Below are 19,423 nucleotides of genomic sequence, written 5' to 3'. Positions count from 1 at the left end.
CCACCCGCGGTGCCCCGCCCCTCCCGCAGAAGCCCCGCCCTCTGGGCTCGCTGGATGGTTTGGAGGATTGAGTTGCAGTCTCGGTGGCGTTGGGGTTTCCCGGCTCAGCACATTCCCCCTCAGCCCCCAGCCGCCCCGATATTAATAGCTCTGCATCATCCATCCAGCTGGCCTGGAACCCCTTCCCGTGCTCGAGTGTCTCCGTCACCCCAGAAAACATTCAAACAGGTCGGCGCCTCGGTGTTTCTGACTGTGAAATGGGGATAGGGCTCTGTTTCCCACCAGCGCGACGCAGGCAGAGGGTCAGGAGGAGGCCTGAGAGGCAGCTTGTAGCGGTCAACAGTCACTATTATTATCGTCATCTCCGTTGTACTCATGAGGAAACAGAGAGGGGCCGTGGCTTTCCCATGGTCACACAGCACCCAAGAGGCGGAGCCGGAACGGGAACCCCGAATCTCCGCTATGGGATCCACCCCGGCGCCCCCAAATCCTTCAGTCCCCTGGTCTCAGGGCAACCTCTTGCCTGGTCCCTACCCAAACGCCCTCGCCCCCATCCGGCCCCACCCACCTCCCCCATATTTAGCGCGAATCCGATCCGGGGCTGGGCCGGGCGCTACTTAACGCGGCCCGGGTGTTCTGGAGAGCGCGGAGCGGAGCGAGCCAGGAGCCCCAGCAAGATGATGATGGTTATGCAGCCCGAGGGCCTGGGGGTCGGGGAGGGGCCCTTCGTGGGCGGCAGCGGGGGCGGCGAGTACATGGAACAGGAGGAAGACTGGGACCGCGACCTACTGCTCGACCCGGCCTGGGAGAAGCAGCAGCGGAAAGTGAGTGCTCACCCATTTTCAGATGGCAAAACTGAGTCCTGGGAACCCGAGCTGTTTGTCCTTGGCATCTCAGCACGTTGGGGGCAGAGCCCGTTTTGACCCAGAGTTCCACGACCTAGTCGGGGCTCGGCCCACCAGTCCTCCACTGTCTCCCAGAGCTGGAAGAGAGGGCTGGGAGAACTCGTGAGGGGTTGAGGATAACAGGAGAGTTTCTGGGGTCCCTGCCCCATAGGGTTCATCACCCTGGGCCCACTGCCCCACTTCTGCTAGCAAAAGGGATTGGGTGAAGCCCAGGAGATACAAGTTTGGGGAGTGTGGGGAAAAGAATCTTTCTCCCCAGACCCCTCGACTCTCTTAAATATCCCAGATCCCACCCTAAGGACTTCCAGCTGGCAACTACTGGACTTGGGTATGTGCAGGAGTAGACAACCCTCTCAGACCCTCCCTACTTTCTCCTCTCTGTTCTCCCTACCCTGGGGTTCATTGCCACACCATCCCAACTGTCAAATGAGGAAACTGAGGCCCAGAAAGGGACAGCGATAGGATCCAAATCATATACTGTCAGAAAACAGGATCCCCCCTCCCCTCGAACCTGAGGGTCTTTGCCCCCTGCTTGCCCCTGCCCCCTGCTTGCCCCACCCCCACTCCTTCCCAAGATACCCCTCCCCACCCCAGGGGCCCTAAATCTGCTAAAAAGGTCACAAGGTCAAGAAAGAGGGGAGCCTGGATCCCCTTACAGAGTAACCTGACTCTCTGGCCAGATGGACACTTTGTGCTGAGGCAGCGCCTTGGGGGAGCTGGCATGGGGCACATGAGCAGCTGCTGCCCAGACCCAGCCTTGTAGGGCACTCAGGCCCCCTCCCTGATCTATTTTCACTCCCAGACTTTCCCAAGTGGAGGGGGCAGGACACCTGGGTTCCCAAAAGAGAAGATGATCCGGTCTGGAGTGAGGAGACTTTGAGGAGTGGCAGGCCAGGGAGAGGGAGGACACCATGAAGTTATTGGACCCTGCTGAGCATTTGCCAACAGTATGTGATTCCAGGAAAGGGCAGGGAACAGGAGTGCTCGGTAGAATTTGCAGGATCTGAGAATCCTAGGATTTAGAATCAGAGCACTTCTGCAGGGTTAGATGACAGGAGATGACCCCAGAGTCCAGGAGGCTCAGCTGACTAGGTCCGGGTGACACGCCTCCCCTCTGGATCCTCCTGCACCTGTCTCCAAGCAGGGCTGCGGTCCTTGGGTCTGGCAGTCTCCTGGTGATGTCATCCCTGCCCCTGGCTCCAGCTGCCATCTGCTCTGTGACAATTCCTACCCCCACTCCACCCACCAGATTTCTCTCAGATCCAGGTCCACATGCCCTTCATAAGACACATGCTAGTCTGTAACTTGCCTTCCTCATTCAATAAAATATCAGGAATACCCTTCCATCCCGGCCTACAGCCTCCCACTTCATCCATTCATTCAACGGTTGTGCAACGTAGATGCTCTAAGCAGCATCCCTGGAAGTTGGCCGTCTCAGAGTTTCTTTCTCCTCCAACCTGAGCATCTCTGTACTCAGCTCAGCCCCGTCCTACCCCTGCCTACCCCTTCCCTACCCCTGTGTCTTGGAGCACTCCTTCCTGCTCCTGCCTGATGCCTGAGTCCTCTTCATTCAACTTCATTCAAGAACATTCATTCAATATTTCTTAGGGAGGTCCTACCCCAGGCCAGGCACTGTGTTAGGTGTCAGGACTTTAGCAGGAAACAAAATAAAGCCTCTGCCTCAGGAAGCTTACACTTCAGCAAGGAAGAGTATTTCTATCCTCTGGCCTTACCCCATTCCCCTTCCTGACACCCTTCCCCCCTCACCCCCATTCCAGTTGCCAGCTTCTCACTTCTCTCTTCTGCTCTGCCAAGCTGTTTGCCTCCACTCTGCCAACAGAAAGAGCTTTCTAAAACACAGTTCTGCCCGCCTCCCTCTGCCCAGAAGCTTCCCTGATTCCCTGTTGCCCTCAGGATCAAGTTGAAATTCCCTGGCTTAGCACCCAAGATCGTGCATGACCTGGCCCCTGCGGCCCCTCCGGCCCGCCTCTCACCACTTATACCTCAACACCCCCAGCTTCATTCCAGTGGCACCCAGATAGCTGTAACCCCACAAACCTAGCAACTGTTTCTCACTGCTGAGTACTTGCCTGCGTGGCTGCCTCTGCCTGAAATGCCCTTGCCTGCCCTTCTCTGCATAATTCCTGGTCTTTCATTGTAGCTCAGATCAAATATTAGCCTTCCCCAAGAGATCGCCCACATGATTTGAAGAACGCTTTCCTTCTTTTCCCTGACACTAGTCTCCCCTAGCACTTCTCAAACCAACACAACTCTTTGATCAGCTGTGAGCTCCTTTAGGGCAGGGATCACATTTCATTAAGTCATGTTTGTCAGATGAAAGAATGCCCTTTCCTCTACCATGGGAGCCCCACCCAGTCTTGCATTTCCCCCTGCTTTATCTTACACCCAGAGCATCTCAGACTCCATGGTTGGAGAGAACTACAGAGACTAACTGTCTTCTCCTGGGCTTGGGGCCCATCAAGTAGTGCTCAGCACTCACTTATATACCTCCAGTGACAGGAAGCTCACTCCCTCTCCTTATGACAGTCCCTTGAGTTTAGAGCATCATCTTTCTTTCTTTTTTTTTTTTTTTATTTTTATTTATTTATGATAGTCACACATTGAGAGAGAGAAAGGCGGAGACATAAGCAGAGAGAGAAGCAGGCTCCATGCACCGGGAGCCCGATGTGGGATTCGATCCCGGGTCTCCAGGATCGCGCCCTGGGCCAAAGGCAGGCGCTAAACCGCTGCGCCACCCAGGGATCCCCATCTTTCTTTTTTTTAAGATTCCATTTATTTATTCATGAGACACACACACAGAGAGAGAGAGAGAGAGAGAGAGAGAGAGAGAAGCAGAGACACAGACAGAGGGAGAAGCAGGCTCCATGAAGGGAGCCTGATGTGGGACTTGATCCCGGGACTCCAGGATCATGCCCTGGGCCAAAGGCAGGCGCTAAACCGCTGAGCCACCCAGGGATCCCCCTAAAGCATCATCTTTCAAGTCCACCTTCTAGGGCAGCTGAAAAGCTGGCTGAGGGAAATAATTCCAAAAGACTTCCAGGGCCATCTCCCAGGATTAATTTCTTTGTTGGGGGGGGAGTGCTCTGAATTCTAGAATCCTACCAAATCAGAGGAAGAAGGACCTGGGACATCATGAAGTCTGGCCAGTTAATTGTACAGATGGGGAGACTGAGCACAAGGAAGGGCAAAGGGTATGCTCCAGGTCACAGAGTGAGTAGTATAGACTCTATCAAGGACTCTATAGCTGATGGGCTTGAAGGCTTGGTGGATTAGTGGAACTTGCGTACCAGGCTGCAGGTCACCTCCATTCCCAGTAAACACAGAGCTGCATAGCAGCCCTCCCATCCCAGATGGAGGCTGAGGCTGGAGCTGACTCTAGGGAGAGGGAAAGGGCAGTCACCTCCAGGACCTAGGTCAGCCTGGTCCTTGTGCCCAGCTGGTCCCTCGCGACTGGCAAAGCTCTTGTACCCTTGTGTTCTACTTGGAGGCCAATTCACAATAGCCCTGGGATGTCAGTGGGGCTGAGATGACAGTAACACTGGTGCACAGTCCAGAATTTTTCAGGTTTTAGAAGGGTGCAGTCACCCTGTATTGGCCCTTGTGTGTCAGAGGGTCCCACACTTTGGAGCATACACTTTGCAATTTTCCAAATCCCCCTCCAGTACTTGAGACTGGCCAAAGCTGACATGCCCCAAGTTCCAACTGGGGCTGGTGTGGGCCCTAGAGCCCATTTTTTCTTCTCCAGGAGAACGAAAGCTCAGAGAGAAAAAGGGACTGGTCCTGGATGCAGAGCAAGCCAGTGGCTGGGGCCTGGGGTTTGATGTCCCTATTGTCCCCCAGACCTAGTGCTAGGGTCTGAGTGCTGTTCTCTGCCCTCCAGACCTTCACTGCCTGGTGCAACTCACACCTGCGCAAGGCTGGCACCCAGATTGAAAACATAGAGGAGGATTTCCGCAATGGCCTCAAACTCATGTTGCTTTTGGAGGTCATTTCAGGTGAGGAGGGCAAATCAATGCACAGGGACCCCAGGACCTAGGGGAATCCAGAGAGCTAGGGGGAACATGACAGCCGGGTGTTGGAGGGGACATGGTGGGGGAATGGGAAGTTTGAGGACAATGTCTTCAGCTTCTTCTTGTGACCTTTGACTCTTGACCTCTCCTTTTACACCCAGGAGAGAGGCTACCTAGGCCAGACAAAGGCAAGATGCGCTTCCACAAAATTGCCAATGTCAACAAGGCCCTGGACTTCATTGCCAGCAAGGGGGTTAAGCTGGTGTCCATTGGTGCTGAAGGTGAGGAAGTGGCAGGAAGAGGCCTGGGAGGGGCTTGAAGGGTGGTCCTGGTGTCAGCAAGTCACTTCTGGGACCCTATCTTTTCAATTGAGGGGTTACCCATCCATGCTTCATGGGAGGGACCGTTAAGGGGCAAATGAACCTGAAGTGCTGGCACAGGACCCAGCACTGGTGGGTGTTCCATGATTGAACACTTATTGGGTACCAGCTCTGGCATGGGAGACAAGGGCCAAAGAATGGAGCAGGGAGGAAGGCAACTGAGGCAGTATAGGCCTTGAATGCCAGATGGAATCTGTCCGCATTCCCCACCCTACAGAGATTGTTGACGGGAACCTGAAGATGACCCTGGGCATGATCTGGACCATCATCCTTCGCTTTGCTATCCAGGACATCTCTGTGGAGGGTAAGTGATGAGGAAGCCCGTAGGGTGAGAGGGCCCAGACCCCTTCCCAGCTAACACTTTTCCCCATCTCCACCCAGAAACCTCTGCCAAGGAAGGCTTGCTCCTGTGGTGCCAGCGGAAGACAGCTCCGTACCGCAACGTCAACGTGCAAAACTTCCACACCAGGTCTGTCAGCCAGTCAGCACAGCACTCGCGCTTCTACTGGGCTCTGGGGCACAGAGCAGGCCCTGCCACAAGCCCCAGGAGTGGGGCCACCACAGCCAAGTTCCCGGAACAGTGTCTGAGAGGAGGAGGGCTCAGTCGATGTTGAATCGAGTCCAAGAGGGTGAGGGAGGATCCCTGAGGGACTACATTGGAGACGTCCCTGGAGTGGCATTCCAGCCAGAGGGACCCTTGTGAACAAAAACCTAGAGGCCAGAACCATCCAGACACTGGTGTGGCCCAAGGACAGGGTATATGAAGGAATCATGGTGAGCTTGAAGGAGGTGGTCCAAATCTGGTAATGAAGGGCCTCCGATGCCAAGCCAAGGAGTTTAGACTACTCCATTTTACTGTCCTGATGGGGATGCTCCTGGAGGGAGGGTAGGACAGAGCCTCAGCTTGAATCCAGGCCTGACTCCCCTTCTCTCTGTCCAGCTGGAAGGATGGTTTGGCCCTCTGTGCTCTCATCCACCGACACCGCCCCGATCTCATCGATTATGCCAAACTACGCAAGGTAGGCCTCTGCCGCCTCCGAGCCCCAACTCCTCAACCTTGGTCCTCAGCTGACATTTCACCTCCCCTGCTCCCACCCACCTAGGATGACCCCATTGGCAATCTAAACACGGCCTTCGAGGTTGCAGAGAAATACTTGGACATCCCTAGGATGTTGGATGCAGAAGGTGAGAGGGAGCCCCACACAGCCGAGGACTCTGCTCATTGACTAGAAACATGGTCCAATCTTCACCCCTTTGCCCCCTGCTCTTCCCTCCCCTGGAATGCTCTCCCCCTCAGCCCACCCTCTAGTAAAACTCCTTCCTGTCCCAGGCCCCCATCTCCAGGAGCCCTCTATCCTGCGCCCCTGCCTCTCCTGTCTCTCTCCTAATGGCACCACCCTCAGCCTCACATCTCAGTTATACTAGGGGCACCTGGGAGCATAGGAGCTCCTTAGGGGCAGGTCATGCCTTTTGTCCCTTTGGCCGAGCAAGGCTTTAGTGAGTTGAGGCAGCAAACATTTTCTGAGCACTTGGATGTGTGGGTACCAATGGATGAGGAGATCTTGGGGGAAAAGACAGATAGATGGCCCCAGAGTGATGGGATGTTAGACACACCAGGCACTGTGCTTCTCGGGGGCTGTAGAGTCTGCTCCCACACCTGCTCCCTCACGCTTTTTTCACCCCATACAGGACAGTTACTGGGCCCTAGGGTGATCAGAGAGGGCTTCAGGGAAGAAGCAGACACTGGATTTGGGGTAGCTGGCAGCTGGTGGCTGTGACTAGGTGTCTCTACCCCTCCCGTCTCAAGGGAGCTCTCTACCTGGTTAGGGGCATGAGTCTGTTCCCCAAGCCTGGCTTTGGCCAATAGCCAATAAATACCTCACTGCTGTCCCCTAGACATCGTGAACACCCCAAAGCCTGATGAAAAGGCCATCATGACCTATGTTTCCTGCTTCTACCATGCCTTTGCCGGGGCTGAGCAGGTAGGGGGTCGCCGCTGCTGCTGCCCGAGCTGGGTTTGTGGACCAAGGAACCTAACCCTGGCAGCATCCTCACATTTGGAGGTGCTGGCCCCCCGTTGGGTGGGAATGCCACTGTCCCATCTGCATATCCTCAGTCTCTGGGGAATTCAGGAGCAGAGGCATCTGGCCTGGAAGCTCCCTCCTCATCCAAAAAGATGTGCTCCCCTACTTGCCTGGACCCAGGTTTTAAGGGCTTTACAGAGGAAGGCTGAGTTGGGGTGTCTGCAGCAGTTCGTTCTAGTGCCCACTTTCTTCAACTCCAATGATAGGCAGAGACAGCTGCCAACAGGATCTGCAAGGTGCTGGCTGTGAACCAGGAGAACGAGAAGCTGATGGAGGAGTACGAGAAGCTTGCCAGTGAGGTGAGACTGAAGCCTCCCATACCTGTGCTCTCCTGACCCTGGCTAGCCCAGGCCTGGGCCTGCAGAGCTCCCCTCACCTTAGAGGGGCCTTGGCCTCCTCCCACCTCCTCCTGCCATCTTCACTCATCTCCTGCCCCTTCTGCCTGTCCAGGCTCCTGGTTGTTCATGGATCCACTCACCATTCATTCATCTACTCATCCTTTATCCATTCACCCATATTTAGAGCAGTCGCATGGCTCTTTGCTTTGTGCCAGCCTTCACAGGCCCCTGGACTAGAACATTTACTACCCTACTCCTTCCCTGATGAGTGGGGACCTGTATTCTGCTTGAGGCCTGGCCTTCTGGCCACAGCCCCAGTATGGGTGGAGAGGGGTAGGTGGGGTGAGCAGGCCAGCTCAGAACTCTCTGCACTGTACCTGCCTGGCCTTGGCAGCTGCTGGAATGGATCCGTCGCACCATACCATGGCTGGAGAACCGTGTGGGCGAGCCCAGCATGAGTGCCATGCAGCGCAAGCTGGAGGACTTTCGGGACTACCGGCGCCTGCATAAGCCACCCCGAGTGCAGGAGAAGTGCCAGCTGGAGATCAATTTCAATACACTGCAGACCAAGCTGCGGCTGAGCCACCGGCCCGCCTTCATGCCCTCCGAGGGCAAGCTCGTCTCGGTGAGCCAGGCCAGGGGTAGAGTGACCCCTGCTCTGCCCATATCCTCGGGGTGACATTGGCCCCATCTGTACAATGGGCAAACCCTGATGGAGGGCACCTCTGCCTGCCCCACAGGATATCGCCAATGCATGGCGTGGGCTGGAGCAAGTAGAGAAGGGCTATGAGGACTGGCTGCTCTCAGAGATCCGGCGCCTGCAGCGGCTCCAGCACCTGGCTGAGAAATTCCAGCAGAAAGCCTCCTTGCATGAAGCCTGGACCCGGGGTAGGAACACCTCATGGGCTTGAGTCTGTCCTGAGGTAGAGACTGGTATGGGTGCGTGTAGGGGGCGTCCTGGCGGAATGTACAGGGTCAGGAGAAGTGTTCTGCCAGGAAGGTAGTGACTCGTTTTCTAGACCCACTCTGACTTTCTGTGCAACCAAGTCACTGCTCCTTTTTGGGCCAGTTTCTTCATCTGTAAACCTGAGCCCCTGTCTCCTGGCTCTGGCCTTCTGTAGCTCAGCTCTGATTAATCTGTCGTTTATTTGTACCTATAGCAGGTGGGTCCCCAAGCCTAACAGCAGGAACGTTAGGCTCAGAGCATGCTGATGGCAAAACACTGCATGAGTCAAATATATTGCTCTGTATGAAAACATTCATTCTGTATTCTTTTTTTTTTCATTCTGTATTCTATCAGGGATTTTGATCCTACAAATAAATGATCCCTGCCTATAAATAACAGACAAACGTTAATAGTGGATTATAGGCATAAAGGATAACAGTGGTTTGTTACAGCAAGAATTCCTTAAATATATAGCTATTTATGGGACTCTGAGGTTTCCGAATCTTTAAACCTGTTAGCTTCTCTGCAAAATGCAGTGGCCCTCAATAATAATAATTATTATTATTATGATTTTATTTGAGAAATAATGGTAATTCGTTCTCAAAGCGCTTTTACATTCATCATTTATTCATCCAACAAATATTCCTAGAAGGTCTACCAAGTGCCAGGCACTGTGCCAGGCATTGTGGAAGCTGGTGAGCAAAGGAAACCAGGTCGGAGCTCACTGGGTGTAGAGTCGTTGGGAGGTAGTTCGCTATGCAGTAATACCCCAACTGTACCGAGGACCACCCTGAGACTTGCAGAGTCAGGGACGCTGACGTCATTTACGGGTCATACCCAGGAGCAGGAGCTTCACTTAATTTTATCACCCTGGCATCGCAGAACAAACCCCCTGGGCAGGTGTCATCACCTGCAATTTCACAGATAAGGACTCTCAGCCTGGCTGGAACCCCTGGCTCCGGCCGCGGCCGCCGCTGGGTGACCCGAGCCGGGCCTCTCTCCGAGTAGGGAAGGAGGATATGCTGAGCCAGCGCGACTACGAGTCGGCCTCCCTGCAGGAGGTGCGGGCGTTGCTGCGGCGCCACGAGGCCTTTGAGAGCGACCTGGCAGCGCATCAGGACCGCGTGGAGCACATCGCCGCGCTGGCCCAGGAGCTCAAGTAGGCGTGGTCCGCTGCTGGGCCCGCCGCTCGGTGACAACTGCCCTACCTGGCTTCGCCCCTCACCCGCTCTGCTCCCCACTGCCCTCCTCAGTTTAGGAACCCCGCCTTGGTGTCCCATCTTTCCCCATCGCCACTTGATCCGACCCTCCTCCCGTGACCCCATCCCTATCGCGGGACCCACACTCTACCGGCGCTCCGCCTGCCCTACCCCCGTGACCTACCCGTTTTGTGACCGTCCCCTTCGACTCCGGGCCCTGGTCAGCTAGCTCAAAATCTCCCCGGCAGCCTTGGCTTCCCCGCCTCCTCCTGTAAACCCGCCCCTTCTCGCACAATCCCACCACCCTCATCCAAACTTCGCTGGGGACTGAAGCTGTGGGCCCGCGAGCGCCCCTACCCAAGGAATGCACTGGAACCCTTATCTCCACCTCCCAGGAATGCTCTCCTTCAACCACACCTGCCCTGGCTCCCTGGCGCCTTCACCACCTGGGGTATCCCAGGAAGGCAGTCAGGAGGAAATCTATGCTGTGGTCTGACCCCTCCATTATCCCCTTTCTGGTCCCCAGTGAGCTGGACTACCATGAGGCAGCCTCGGTGAATAGCCGCTGCCAGGCCATCTGCGACCAGTGGGACAATCTGGGCACGCTGACCCAGAAGAGGAGGGATGCGCTAGAAGTGGGTTTGGGGGCCAGGGGGCTGAGGGCTGGAGACTGGAGGCTGGTGAGGGTTGGGCAGGCTGCTGACTCACTATCCCCATGGCCCTTAGCGGATGGAGAAGCTCCTGGAGACCATTGACCAGCTGCAACTGGAGTTTGCTCGTCGGGCAGCGCCCTTCAACAACTGGCTGGATGGTGCCGTGGAGGACCTGCAGGACGTGTGGCTGGTGCACTCAGTGGAGGAAACCCAGGTGGATGCGGGGGTTCCAGTGTGGGGGGCTGGATGGGGTGATAGGGAAGCTGGCCTAGAATCCTGTCAGCCCTTTCTTTGGGTTCCTGGGGACTGAGGACCGGAGGGAAACCCCAGTTCCCAAATGTTAGGCTGGGAGACAGGAGGCCTGCATTGAGCCAGCCCTGCTGTGGACCCACTGGTTGGCCTGTAGCACATTGCTGCCCTTTCTGTTGCCTGTGGGAAGTGAAGGCTGCCGGCTAATGCTGCCCGCCTGTCATTCCCAGAGCCTGCTGACTGCACATGAGCAATTCAAGGCTACGTTGCCAGAGGCTGACCAAGAGCGAGGAGCAATCCTCGGTATCCAGGGTGAGATCCAGAAGATCTGCCAAACGTATGGACTGCGGCCCAGCTCCACCAACCCCTACATCAACCTCACACCACAGGACATCAACACCAAGTGGGACATGGTCAGTGCTGCCTCTGACCTCTCCCTGCCTCCCCCCAGCCCCCGAAACCTCAGCTGTCCCAAGCTACGGATCTGGGATCTGTCACAGCCTTTGTGGGGCACTGGATAAGCCACCCTGCCTGTCACGGCTCCATCTGTAAATTGGCTGTAACAGCATTTTTCTATCAGGCCTGATGTGAAGTAGAATTAAGCCTGGGGTATGGACATCTTTATAAAACAACTGAAATTACAGTTGTATCATCGGCCCCATTTTACAAATGAGAAAACAAGCCTAAAGAGGTCAGGTGACTTGCCCAAGAGCTTGTTCGTCTTGGCTGACAGTAGCAGGGACTACTCTAGGGGTTGGAGCCTATCTCCCCTCAAAGCTGTCATCTGGCTCAGTGGCCCCAGGCACAAGCACCCTTCTTCCCAGGTCCGAAAGCTGGTGCCCAGCCGTGACCAGACCCTGCAGGAAGAGCTTGCCCGGCAGCAGCTGAATGAGAGGCTCCGGCGACAGTTCGCAGCTCAAGCCAATGCTGTTGGGCCCTGGATCCAGGGGAAGGTGGAGGTACGGCTTGGATGGTGGGGTCAATCTGGGCGAGGGAGGCCAGGGCCGGGCCACAGGGAGCTGGGAGCTCCCATCCTGCCTGGGTCCCCTACAGGAGGTGGGGCGCCTAGCCACAGGGATGGCTGGCTCTCTGGAGGAACAGATGGCTGGACTGCGGCAACAGGAGCAGAACATCATCAACTATAAGAGCAACATTGACCGGCTGGAGGGTGACCACCAGCTGCTGCAGGAGAGCCTAGTGTTTGACAACAAGCACACCGTCTACAGCATGGAGGTGGGACTCACCTGCTTAGAAGGGCGGGAAGATGGCCCTGTCTGGGGAAGCCCAGGGAAGCCATAGCTGGACACATCATGCATGCACCAGGAGGGGCCCAGTTCAGCTTGGCCAAGTCCCCCAGTGTGCCTATGGGGATACTGAGATTCAGCGAGGGAAGGTGACCCATTCAGAGTCACATACTGGTCTAAAGCCGGGCCAGGACTGGTCATGACTGGTTGACAACGCTTAATACAAAATTAAGTCCTCAGTGGAACCTCCAGATAGGGACAAAGGCCCAATAAGGTGGAAGACTTGCCCAGCATCACACAGCAGATTGGGAGTAAAGCTGGAACTAGTGGCCAGGGCACTGGCCACGTACTGACTTGGCCTGTTACCTGTCCCCCCAGCACATCCGCGTAGGCTGGGAGCAGCTGCTCACCTCCATCGCCCGTACCATCAATGAAGTGGAGAACCAGGTACTGACCCGAGATGCCAAGGGCCTGAGCCAGGAGCAGCTCAACGAGTTCCGGGCATCCTTCAACCACTTTGACCGGGTCAGCGAGGGCCCAATTCTGTGGGCGGTGGATGTGGGGGCTGGTGGGGCTGGAGGACCAAGTCTGATATGCACTCATGCACTACAGAAGCGGAACGGGATGATGGAGCCTGATGACTTCCGGGCTTGCCTCATCTCCATGGGCTATGATCTGGTGAGTGCCCCCAACCTGCATCACAGGAGTCCCATCAGCATCTCTCTCCTGTATCATGATCACCTACTGTATCTCTCCCACCTTCACGTGCCTTTCATTTCCCCATCACTCCCACTGGGGCTGGGAGAATTACACTTTGCCTCAGGGCTGTCAAAGGCTCAGAGAGGCAAATTAATTTGCTCAAGGACACAGCTAGGATTTGGACTTGGTTGTATGTGACTTGAAAGTCTGAACTTGCAACCCAGAGAAAAACAGCACTACAGAGAACTCCAGAAAAAAAGGTCAGGACCAAAGAAGGGCAACAGGGGCATTGCCAGGGGCAGGAGGCAGATTTCAGTTTAGTAGAAAGAACTTCCCATAAAGCCAGACCTAAGGCTGCGACATAGCCCATGAAGAGAAGAGAGGACTTTGTAACTGGGGTTGTCAAGCCAAGGCTGGACAGAGCCCATGAGGGGACACGAGGAGCCTTCTGGCTTTAGCACCCATGTGTGTGGTGTCTGGCCTCTGTCCCTGCAGGGAGAAGTAGAGTTTGCACGAATTATGACCATGGTGGACCCCAACGCAGCCGGCGTCGTGACCTTCCAGGCCTTCATCGACTTCATGACCCGAGAGACAGCTGAGACTGACACAGCTGAGCAAGTTGTGGCCTCCTTCAAGATCCTGGCAGGAGATAAGGTGAGCCCCAGGCGGTGAGGGGGCTAGCGTGCTGGGACAGGGAACAGAATCTGTGTGTCCTCAATAACCTTCTCTCCCCCAGAACTACATCACTCCTGAAGAGCTGCGGCGGGAGCTCCCTGCTGAGCAGGCCGAGTACTGCATCCGTCGTATGGCACCCTACAAGGGCTCTGGGGCTCCACCTGGAGCCCTGGACTACGTGGCCTTCTCCAGTGCCCTCTATGGGGAGAGTGACCTCTGACCTCAACCCCTAAGACTCTAAACGATTCGGAGAGAGGGAACTCCCTCTGGATGATCCCATCCATCCCTTGGGGCAAGGGCCTCAGAGAACAGCCTGCTACATACCTCTGAATAAAGACCCATCCGTGAGCTTCTCCCTATCTCCTTTTTGTTCCTGAAGCAGAAGCTGGGCCCTCAGGCTCCTGGACAGGACCAGCTGCCCACCCTTGACCCTCCTGAAGTCCCTACCACCCTTATTTGCCTGTAGGTACTGAGCATTCACACCACACTGGAGCCTAGGACACCTCTTTATTGCTGTTAGAAAAAGGTGGTTACAATAGTTTCTCTACATATGTAAGGAAACACTGTCCCTAGATCCAGGGGTACCAGAAAATTTATAGCATCAGAAAGAGGAAAGCCAGGGAAGGAAGCCAGAGCCTGCTGAAGACAGAGCTGGGTTTAAGACCAGAACATTTTCTTCCCACCTGCTCCTTACTCAAGCCCAAGGTTCTGGCCCCAGCCTCAGTTGCCAGGACATCATCCTTCATCTCAAGAGCCTCCTAGCTACCACAAGTCAACAAAGGTGCAGTTGGGGAGCTTCAGGGTAGGAGTGGGGTGGAGGGGGTAGGGGCTTTGCCCTCGCCCAGTTCCTTTTGCTCACCCTGAGGTACCCGGTGCCTGGCCCTCAGTCAGCTGTGCCTCCTGGGAAAGGGCCTGGACGTGCAAGCCAGGCTGAGGAAGAGGTGGCTCTGGTCAGCACCAGGTCCTGCGCTGGTGCTCCTTAGTTCACCACTGCCGAGCTGGCCATGGTGTTCACACCACAGGCCCCAGACCCACGATGCAAGTAGTAATAACCCTGGAGGGATGGTAGGTGGGCTGGTGAGGACAGGAGGGCAAGATGTGACTGGAGAGCCAGGGCCAAGGAAACAAGACTCACCTCCTCACCCCAGTCAGTGCCCCAGCTGTTCTTGATGGCCCAGAAGGGTATGCCAGAGCCTGGGAAGCAGTGCGGAGTGCAGGGGGTCAGGGGCCCCCGATTCTCCAATCAGGGCCCCCAGCACTTTGCACTCTCCCAATCTCTGCTGTGGCCTACTGTGACAGGTACTAGAAAAAGAGCAGAAAGCAAGACAGGCCCACCTACGAGCCTCCTGGAGACCTGATGTGGCTCTGGTGTTTAGGGGGGGGCACCCAGCCACCCGCCTCTAGCAGATGATTGATCTGTAACAGTTCAACCTTCCACTGCCTCAGCCTTCCAACCCAGAGAGGGGGTGGATAACTCTGGCCTGGCCTACAGCCTGAAGCAGAGGTAAGGAGAGGGTTCCCAGGCATTCCTTCAACTTCCCCCTCCAGAGGTCCTGAAATGCTGTGGTCCAACCTCTGTGATCTGAGGTGGATGGGCAGAGAGGGGGTCTGTGGAACTCACGGTTGCCATAGCCCACAAGCAGTACAGCATGGTCGATGAGCCAAGGGCTGCAGAGGGGACGCAGTGGGTGGGAGATCCCATGGCGGTAGAACTGGGGGTGGGAAGAATAAAGAGTAAGGGGACACCTCCAAGGTCAAGTAGGAAGGGAGTTGGCAAGAGTTGGGCAGGGGCAGCAGAGCTAAGGCCTTACCTGCATGCCAAAGGCATTGATGGCAACGGAGATGGGGCCCTTCTTGGCCAGCCAGGCTGCCAGTTCTAAGACAGGTGAGGGACAGTGTCAGGGACACCCAGGCCCAGCCCCACCTGGCCTGTCCCCACCATAACCCTTACTCACTCTGCTCATTCTGGCTCAGCTCCATTGAGTCGTTGATGTAGACCCTGGCCTTCTTTGCAGAGAAACTGCAGGCCTGCAAGTGGCCCTGGTAGCTGTAGTCATCCTCGGTCTCCAGCCCTCCTAGGGAATGGTGGGTGTGGGATAGGGTAGGGAGAGAAAATCTAGACCCCCGAGTACCCTACACTCATCTTCTCCTGGCCAAGGGCTATACCCAGCCCCTTCTGTGAGGTCTCAAGGTCCCCATCCATCCCAGACCAAGGCCATGCACTCTGAACAACAGCCTCCCTCTAGAGATGACAAAACAGAAACTAAGGGGGCTGAGGGAGTAACCAGTGAGAAATGTGGCTGAGATGGAACTCCACTCTCATTTTCTGATCCTTACTCATCCCAGCACTCCTGCCACTCTTCACTTTGGCTTGCTCGTCCTACTCAGTTCTGCTCCTGATTTGGCCCAGACCCCTGCAGGCTCTCAGTCGCTGTACAGCCACCTCAGTCCCTCAATCTTTCATCCTTGGGCCACTGAAGCCCACTGCTGAACTAAATTGCCAATTTAAGTCAATACCTCCTCTCAAGGGTGAGGTGTGTTGCTACCTGGTTTAGTGGTATTACAAAAATACCAAGACCCTCTGCTATGCACCAAGAGCTTTAGGTATTATCTCCTTACTTAATACTCAAAACATTCCTAAAGAGCTGATTTGTTCAATGTCTTCATTAAAGATTAGCATTGAGACCGGAACCCAGTTCACGTGACTCCCACCACCCCTTCTGATCCCATGAATGCATACCCAGAGTCATTATGGCTGAGTAGGCATTGGAGGGCAAGCCACCCAGGCAGGCCTTGTCCACCTTGTCACAGTCCAAGAGCTCTAGGAGACAGAAGGCTGGTCCTGAGGAGCCCTCTGGAGGGGCTGGGCTGGGGACAGGGGTGTAGAGTGGGATGCTCACCCTGCTCAGAGAGGGAGAGCAGGGTCCCCTCTTTCAGGAACCACTGGCCCTCCACATTGCCGGTGACTGAGAAAGCCCAGCAGGACCCACACATGCCCTGCAAGAGACAGGCAAGATCAGGGCTGGGTACCCTCCCAACCCCAGGGCAGTCCTCATGTCCTGCCATTGCGTCTTAGGGGTCCAACCTGGTCCTTGACTTTGGTGACAGCCCCCTTACTCCTCCAGTCCCATTCAGGTGGTGGGGCATGATCGCTAATGGACTTTGCTAGGCGCATCTTCTTGCCACGGTTCTCTCTTAAGAGTGGATTCAGGTAAATGGTACGGAACTCCTCCTCTGTGGGCAAAAGTGAGCAGGGGATGGAGGCTAAGAGTATAAGGCAGCCCTGATCAGGAGCCTTGGGAGCAGACCCTGACTCTTTCAGGCTCCATGAGGGCTCTGGCCACTACTTCTACCTGTAAGGTCACTGAACTTGGTGATCCCATACTGAGCTGTGCCACGGTCTAGTGCCTGGATCTTCTGTGCTCGTACCATGTTGTTGGAAAAGACGGACATGCGCCACTCGGCTTCTGAGAACCAAGGAGCAGGAGAGGAAAGACTTAGACCCTAGGCAGATCATAAAAGGAGAGGTACTTGGGACTACCAAGCACAGATTTCTCTGGGAAGTAGGTGGGCTCTGGATCAGGCCTAAAGCTCTTTCCAAGGACAGAACTCTGGGGGAGGGCTTGGGGCAGGGGGAGGTCCAGACCTGCAAGTGATGAGTGGGAGGTGGAAATAACTTTTGGGGCCACACTGAAGTGATGGTATCCCAGGAGTGAAGGCAAAACCAAAATGGGCTCCAAAGGGCATCCTCAGACAGGGGGTCATGGGAAAAGACTACCAGCAGAGAAAATCTGGCCTTTGCCCCATCCCATTCTATCCAGACTGATGGAGACCCCGTGCTTCCTGTCCAAGAAAATCAGATGCAAGAATGGGCCAGGTAACTGTCCAATCCTGCAAGGCTGGGCAAGAACTTGGGGGATTTAAGGGATCCTTGAAAGGATGTACTGCCTCTTGTGTCCTTCCCCTCCCCAGCACCAAGTTACCAAGTGGGGAGAAGGTCCTGATCTGACTGGGACAAGTACAGCCAAGGCTGGATCCTTACCCTCTTTTGTCTCATAAGTCCGATTATAGGTGGTAACAAACTCCTTGAAGACTGAAGCCATTTTCACTGAAAAATCCTAGAAAGGCACAGGGATCTTTACAAGAAATCCTTCTCACACTGACCAGGAAGCCCAGGCCAGGGTGACGGAAAGGGGGAAATAAAGCAACAACCAGCTAACCAGATGGAGATGGGCTCCTCACCTGGGGCAGGGGGTCCTTGTTCAACAGTGGAAGGACTGAACTCAGAGTCTCATTTCTGTCATCTGAATAGGGTTGGAACAGAGAAGAAATCAAGGCTGAACCCCGAGTGAAGTCTGATCTGAACTATGCCAGTATCCTTGGGCTATCCCAGCACCTGTAACCTTGGTATCCACTGGGCCACAGTCCCGTCTCAGCAGCATGTGTTTTCCTAGCTCATCTAAGACTTCGAAGCTGCAGAGCTGGAAGGAGAGGAGGAAGCCAGTCTCGGGGCTGGGATGGGAGCAAGGCCTTGGCAAGATGGAACTGGAAGATCCTTGTGTGAAGATCACTTCCAGAGCAATCACCCCCACAAGTGCAGAATGAGGCAAAACCAGCACTCTGTCACCCCCGCTCTTAAAGCATTTTAATTTCTGGCCCTAAGGGCCTGGGAAGTGACTCAGGGTGAGGTAGTTGCTGCCTCCTCTTGACCCAGACTTCTCATGAGGGCAGGGAATCACAGGAGCCCTATCACTTACCAGGGTTTTCTTGGACACAGGGAGCTGGCACACCGTGGGGTCGTTGCAGGGAGGCTCCTCTAGGGTCGCCTTCAGGGAGAACAGCGACCCGTGGCCCGCCTGGATGAAGGGGCGGGTGAGGCAGGCACATCTACCCCCCCACCCCCGCAGCCCATCCTTTCCACAGCCCCGCCGTAACCCCCTTCCCTCTCCCATCACCAGAAGTTCGTCTCTCGGGCGTCCAACGCCCTCACCCCTGGCCCAGGCCAAAATTCCCGACCTTTGGACCAGCCACCCCCCCCCCCGCCCCGCCTCACGCACGCCCCGTGAAGCCCCACCCCTGGCGCGTTCTCACCCGGCGGACGCGGCCGCGCACCGCCCCCAGCGCCGCCCGCCTCCCCGCAGCCCGGCCGCGGTTGTACATCTCCAGGGCGAAGCGGGCGGGCCCCAGCAGCTCCGGGTACGCCGCCTCCCGGGCCTGCGCGTCGGCTGCTTGGCGGGGCGGGGCGGGAGCGGCGCCCAGGAGCAGCCCCAGCAGCGACAGCAGCAGCGGCCAAGGTGCCATGGCGAGGGCGAGGGCGAGGGCGAAGCCGGGGTCCCGACCAACCGACTGGGCGGAGCAGCCCGCGGCCTGAGCGGCCGGCGTCCCTCCCCCTGCTCCCGGGGCAGCAGGGCGCCGGCCAATGGACGCGGGCCCCGTGCGCCTGCGCACCCGCTTATTTACGCGAGGCACGTGGGGCGCGCCGGGGGGGGGGGGGAGGGGGAGGGGGAGGGGAGGCCTGGGGTGGGTACCCTGCAGCCTTGCGGCAGGTCGGTGGACACGTGGGCCGAGCTGCAATCTTGGAATAATCCTCTTAGGCCTTGGAGCTGTTTAGGGAGGGGAAAGGAAGCTGGCTTGAGAATGACAATAGTAACTAACTGGTTTGGTTGGTTGGTTTTAGAGCTTGGGTTCACAGCTTGACGGCCTCTTTTGAGGCTCCTTGGCTCATCAGCAAAATGGCACTTGGGACTTGGTAGTGCCTCGGGCTGTTGTGAGGATCTAACACAAACACGCAAGGGCACACGGTAACAGCTAAAGCGAGGTGTCCGGTGTAGGGACTGTTCTTTGTTTTTTTTTTTTTTAATTTATTTTTTTAATTTTATTTATTTATTCATGAGAGACACAGAGAGGGAGAGAGAGGCAGAGACACGGCAGAGGGAGAAGCAGGCTCCATGCACCGGGAGCCCGACGTGGGACTCGATCCCGGGTCTCCAGGATCGCGCCCTGGGCCAAAGGCAGGCGCC

The 19,423-nt window shown here is 56.0% G+C and overlaps 2 protein-coding genes across 5 annotated transcripts; one reads left to right on the top strand and one right to left on the bottom strand.

Annotated features, from left to right (window-relative positions):
* Nucleotides 1–25: 25 nt before the first annotated feature.
* On the top strand, nt 26–13,756 carry ACTN3 (actinin alpha 3). Of its 3 annotated transcripts, none has more exons than XM_025445753.3 (21): nt 28–824; nt 4,807–4,921; nt 5,098–5,217; nt 5,534–5,620; nt 5,698–5,785; nt 6,257–6,335; nt 6,420–6,501; nt 7,213–7,298; nt 7,607–7,699; nt 8,133–8,363; nt 8,479–8,626; nt 9,693–9,843; nt 10,410–10,518; nt 10,610–10,750; nt 11,016–11,198; nt 11,610–11,744; nt 11,839–12,018; nt 12,408–12,554; nt 12,642–12,707; nt 13,224–13,382; nt 13,465–13,756. In XM_025445753.3, exons 1-21 carry the CDS (start codon nt 258–260, stop codon nt 13,621–13,623), a joined length of 3,126 nt encoding a protein of 1,041 aa, XP_025301538.2. In that variant the 5' UTR covers nt 28–257; the 3' UTR covers nt 13,624–13,756. The 3 variants fall into 3 exon arrangements, with proteins under 3 accessions (XP_025301537.2, XP_025301538.2, XP_025301539.2); XM_025445754.2 differs by lacking the exon at nt 28–824 and adding an exon at nt 4,020–4,136; XM_025445752.3 differs by having other exon boundaries at nt 26–824; nt 12,408–12,707.
* Nucleotides 13,757–13,891: 135 nt separating this feature from the next.
* Nucleotides 13,892–18,776, bottom strand: CTSF (cathepsin F). Of its 2 annotated transcripts, XM_025445755.3 has the most exons (14): nt 18,495–18,773; nt 18,161–18,259; nt 17,800–17,884; nt 17,646–17,707; nt 17,446–17,521; nt 16,757–16,870; nt 16,489–16,637; nt 16,304–16,400; nt 16,144–16,224; nt 15,359–15,478; nt 15,215–15,279; nt 15,025–15,115; nt 14,539–14,597; nt 13,892–14,457 (listed from the first exon to the last, which is right to left on the bottom strand). In XM_025445755.3, the coding sequence occupies exons 1-14, from the start codon at nt 18,702–18,704 to the stop codon at nt 14,383–14,385; spliced, it is 1,383 nt and encodes a 460-aa protein (XP_025301540.1). In that variant the 5' UTR covers nt 18,705–18,773; the 3' UTR covers nt 13,892–14,382. The 2 variants fall into 2 exon arrangements, with proteins under 2 accessions (XP_025301540.1, XP_025301541.1); XM_025445756.3 differs by lacking the exon at nt 14,539–14,597 and having other exon boundaries at nt 13,892–14,477; nt 18,495–18,776.
* Nucleotides 18,777–19,423: the final 647 nt, after the last annotated feature.

The sequence above is a fragment of the Canis lupus genome, chromosome 18 (genome assembly GCF_003254725.2).
Source record: "Canis lupus dingo isolate Sandy chromosome 18, ASM325472v2, whole genome shotgun sequence".
NCBI classification, from domain to species: Eukaryota; Metazoa; Chordata; class Mammalia; order Carnivora; family Canidae; genus Canis; species Canis lupus.
This window is presented reverse-complemented; position numbering and strand designations above follow the sequence as displayed.

Coding starts and splice junctions, on each gene's coding strand:
- CTSF (XM_025445755.3), bottom strand. CDS start 18,704: ATGGCACCTTGGCCGCTGCTGCTGTCGCTGCTGGGGCTGCTCCTGGGC. Junction 16,401..16,488: donor TCACCAAAGTCAAGGACCAG/GTTGGACCCCTA, acceptor TGTCTCTTGCAG/GGCATGTGTGGGTCCTGCTG. Junction 15,280..15,358: donor GCTGAGCCAGAATGAGCAGA/GTGAGTAAGGGT, acceptor CACCTGTCTTAG/AACTGGCAGCCTGGCTGGCC.
- ACTN3 (XM_025445752.3), top strand. CDS start 258: ATGGGGATAGGGCTCTGTTTCCCACCAGCGCGACGCAGGCAGAGGGTC. Junction 5,786..6,256: donor GTGCAAAACTTCCACACCAG/GTCTGTCAGCCA, acceptor CTCTCTGTCCAG/CTGGAAGGATGGTTTGGCCC. Junction 6,336..6,419: donor ATTATGCCAAACTACGCAAG/GTAGGCCTCTGC, acceptor CCACCCACCTAG/GATGACCCCATTGGCAATCT.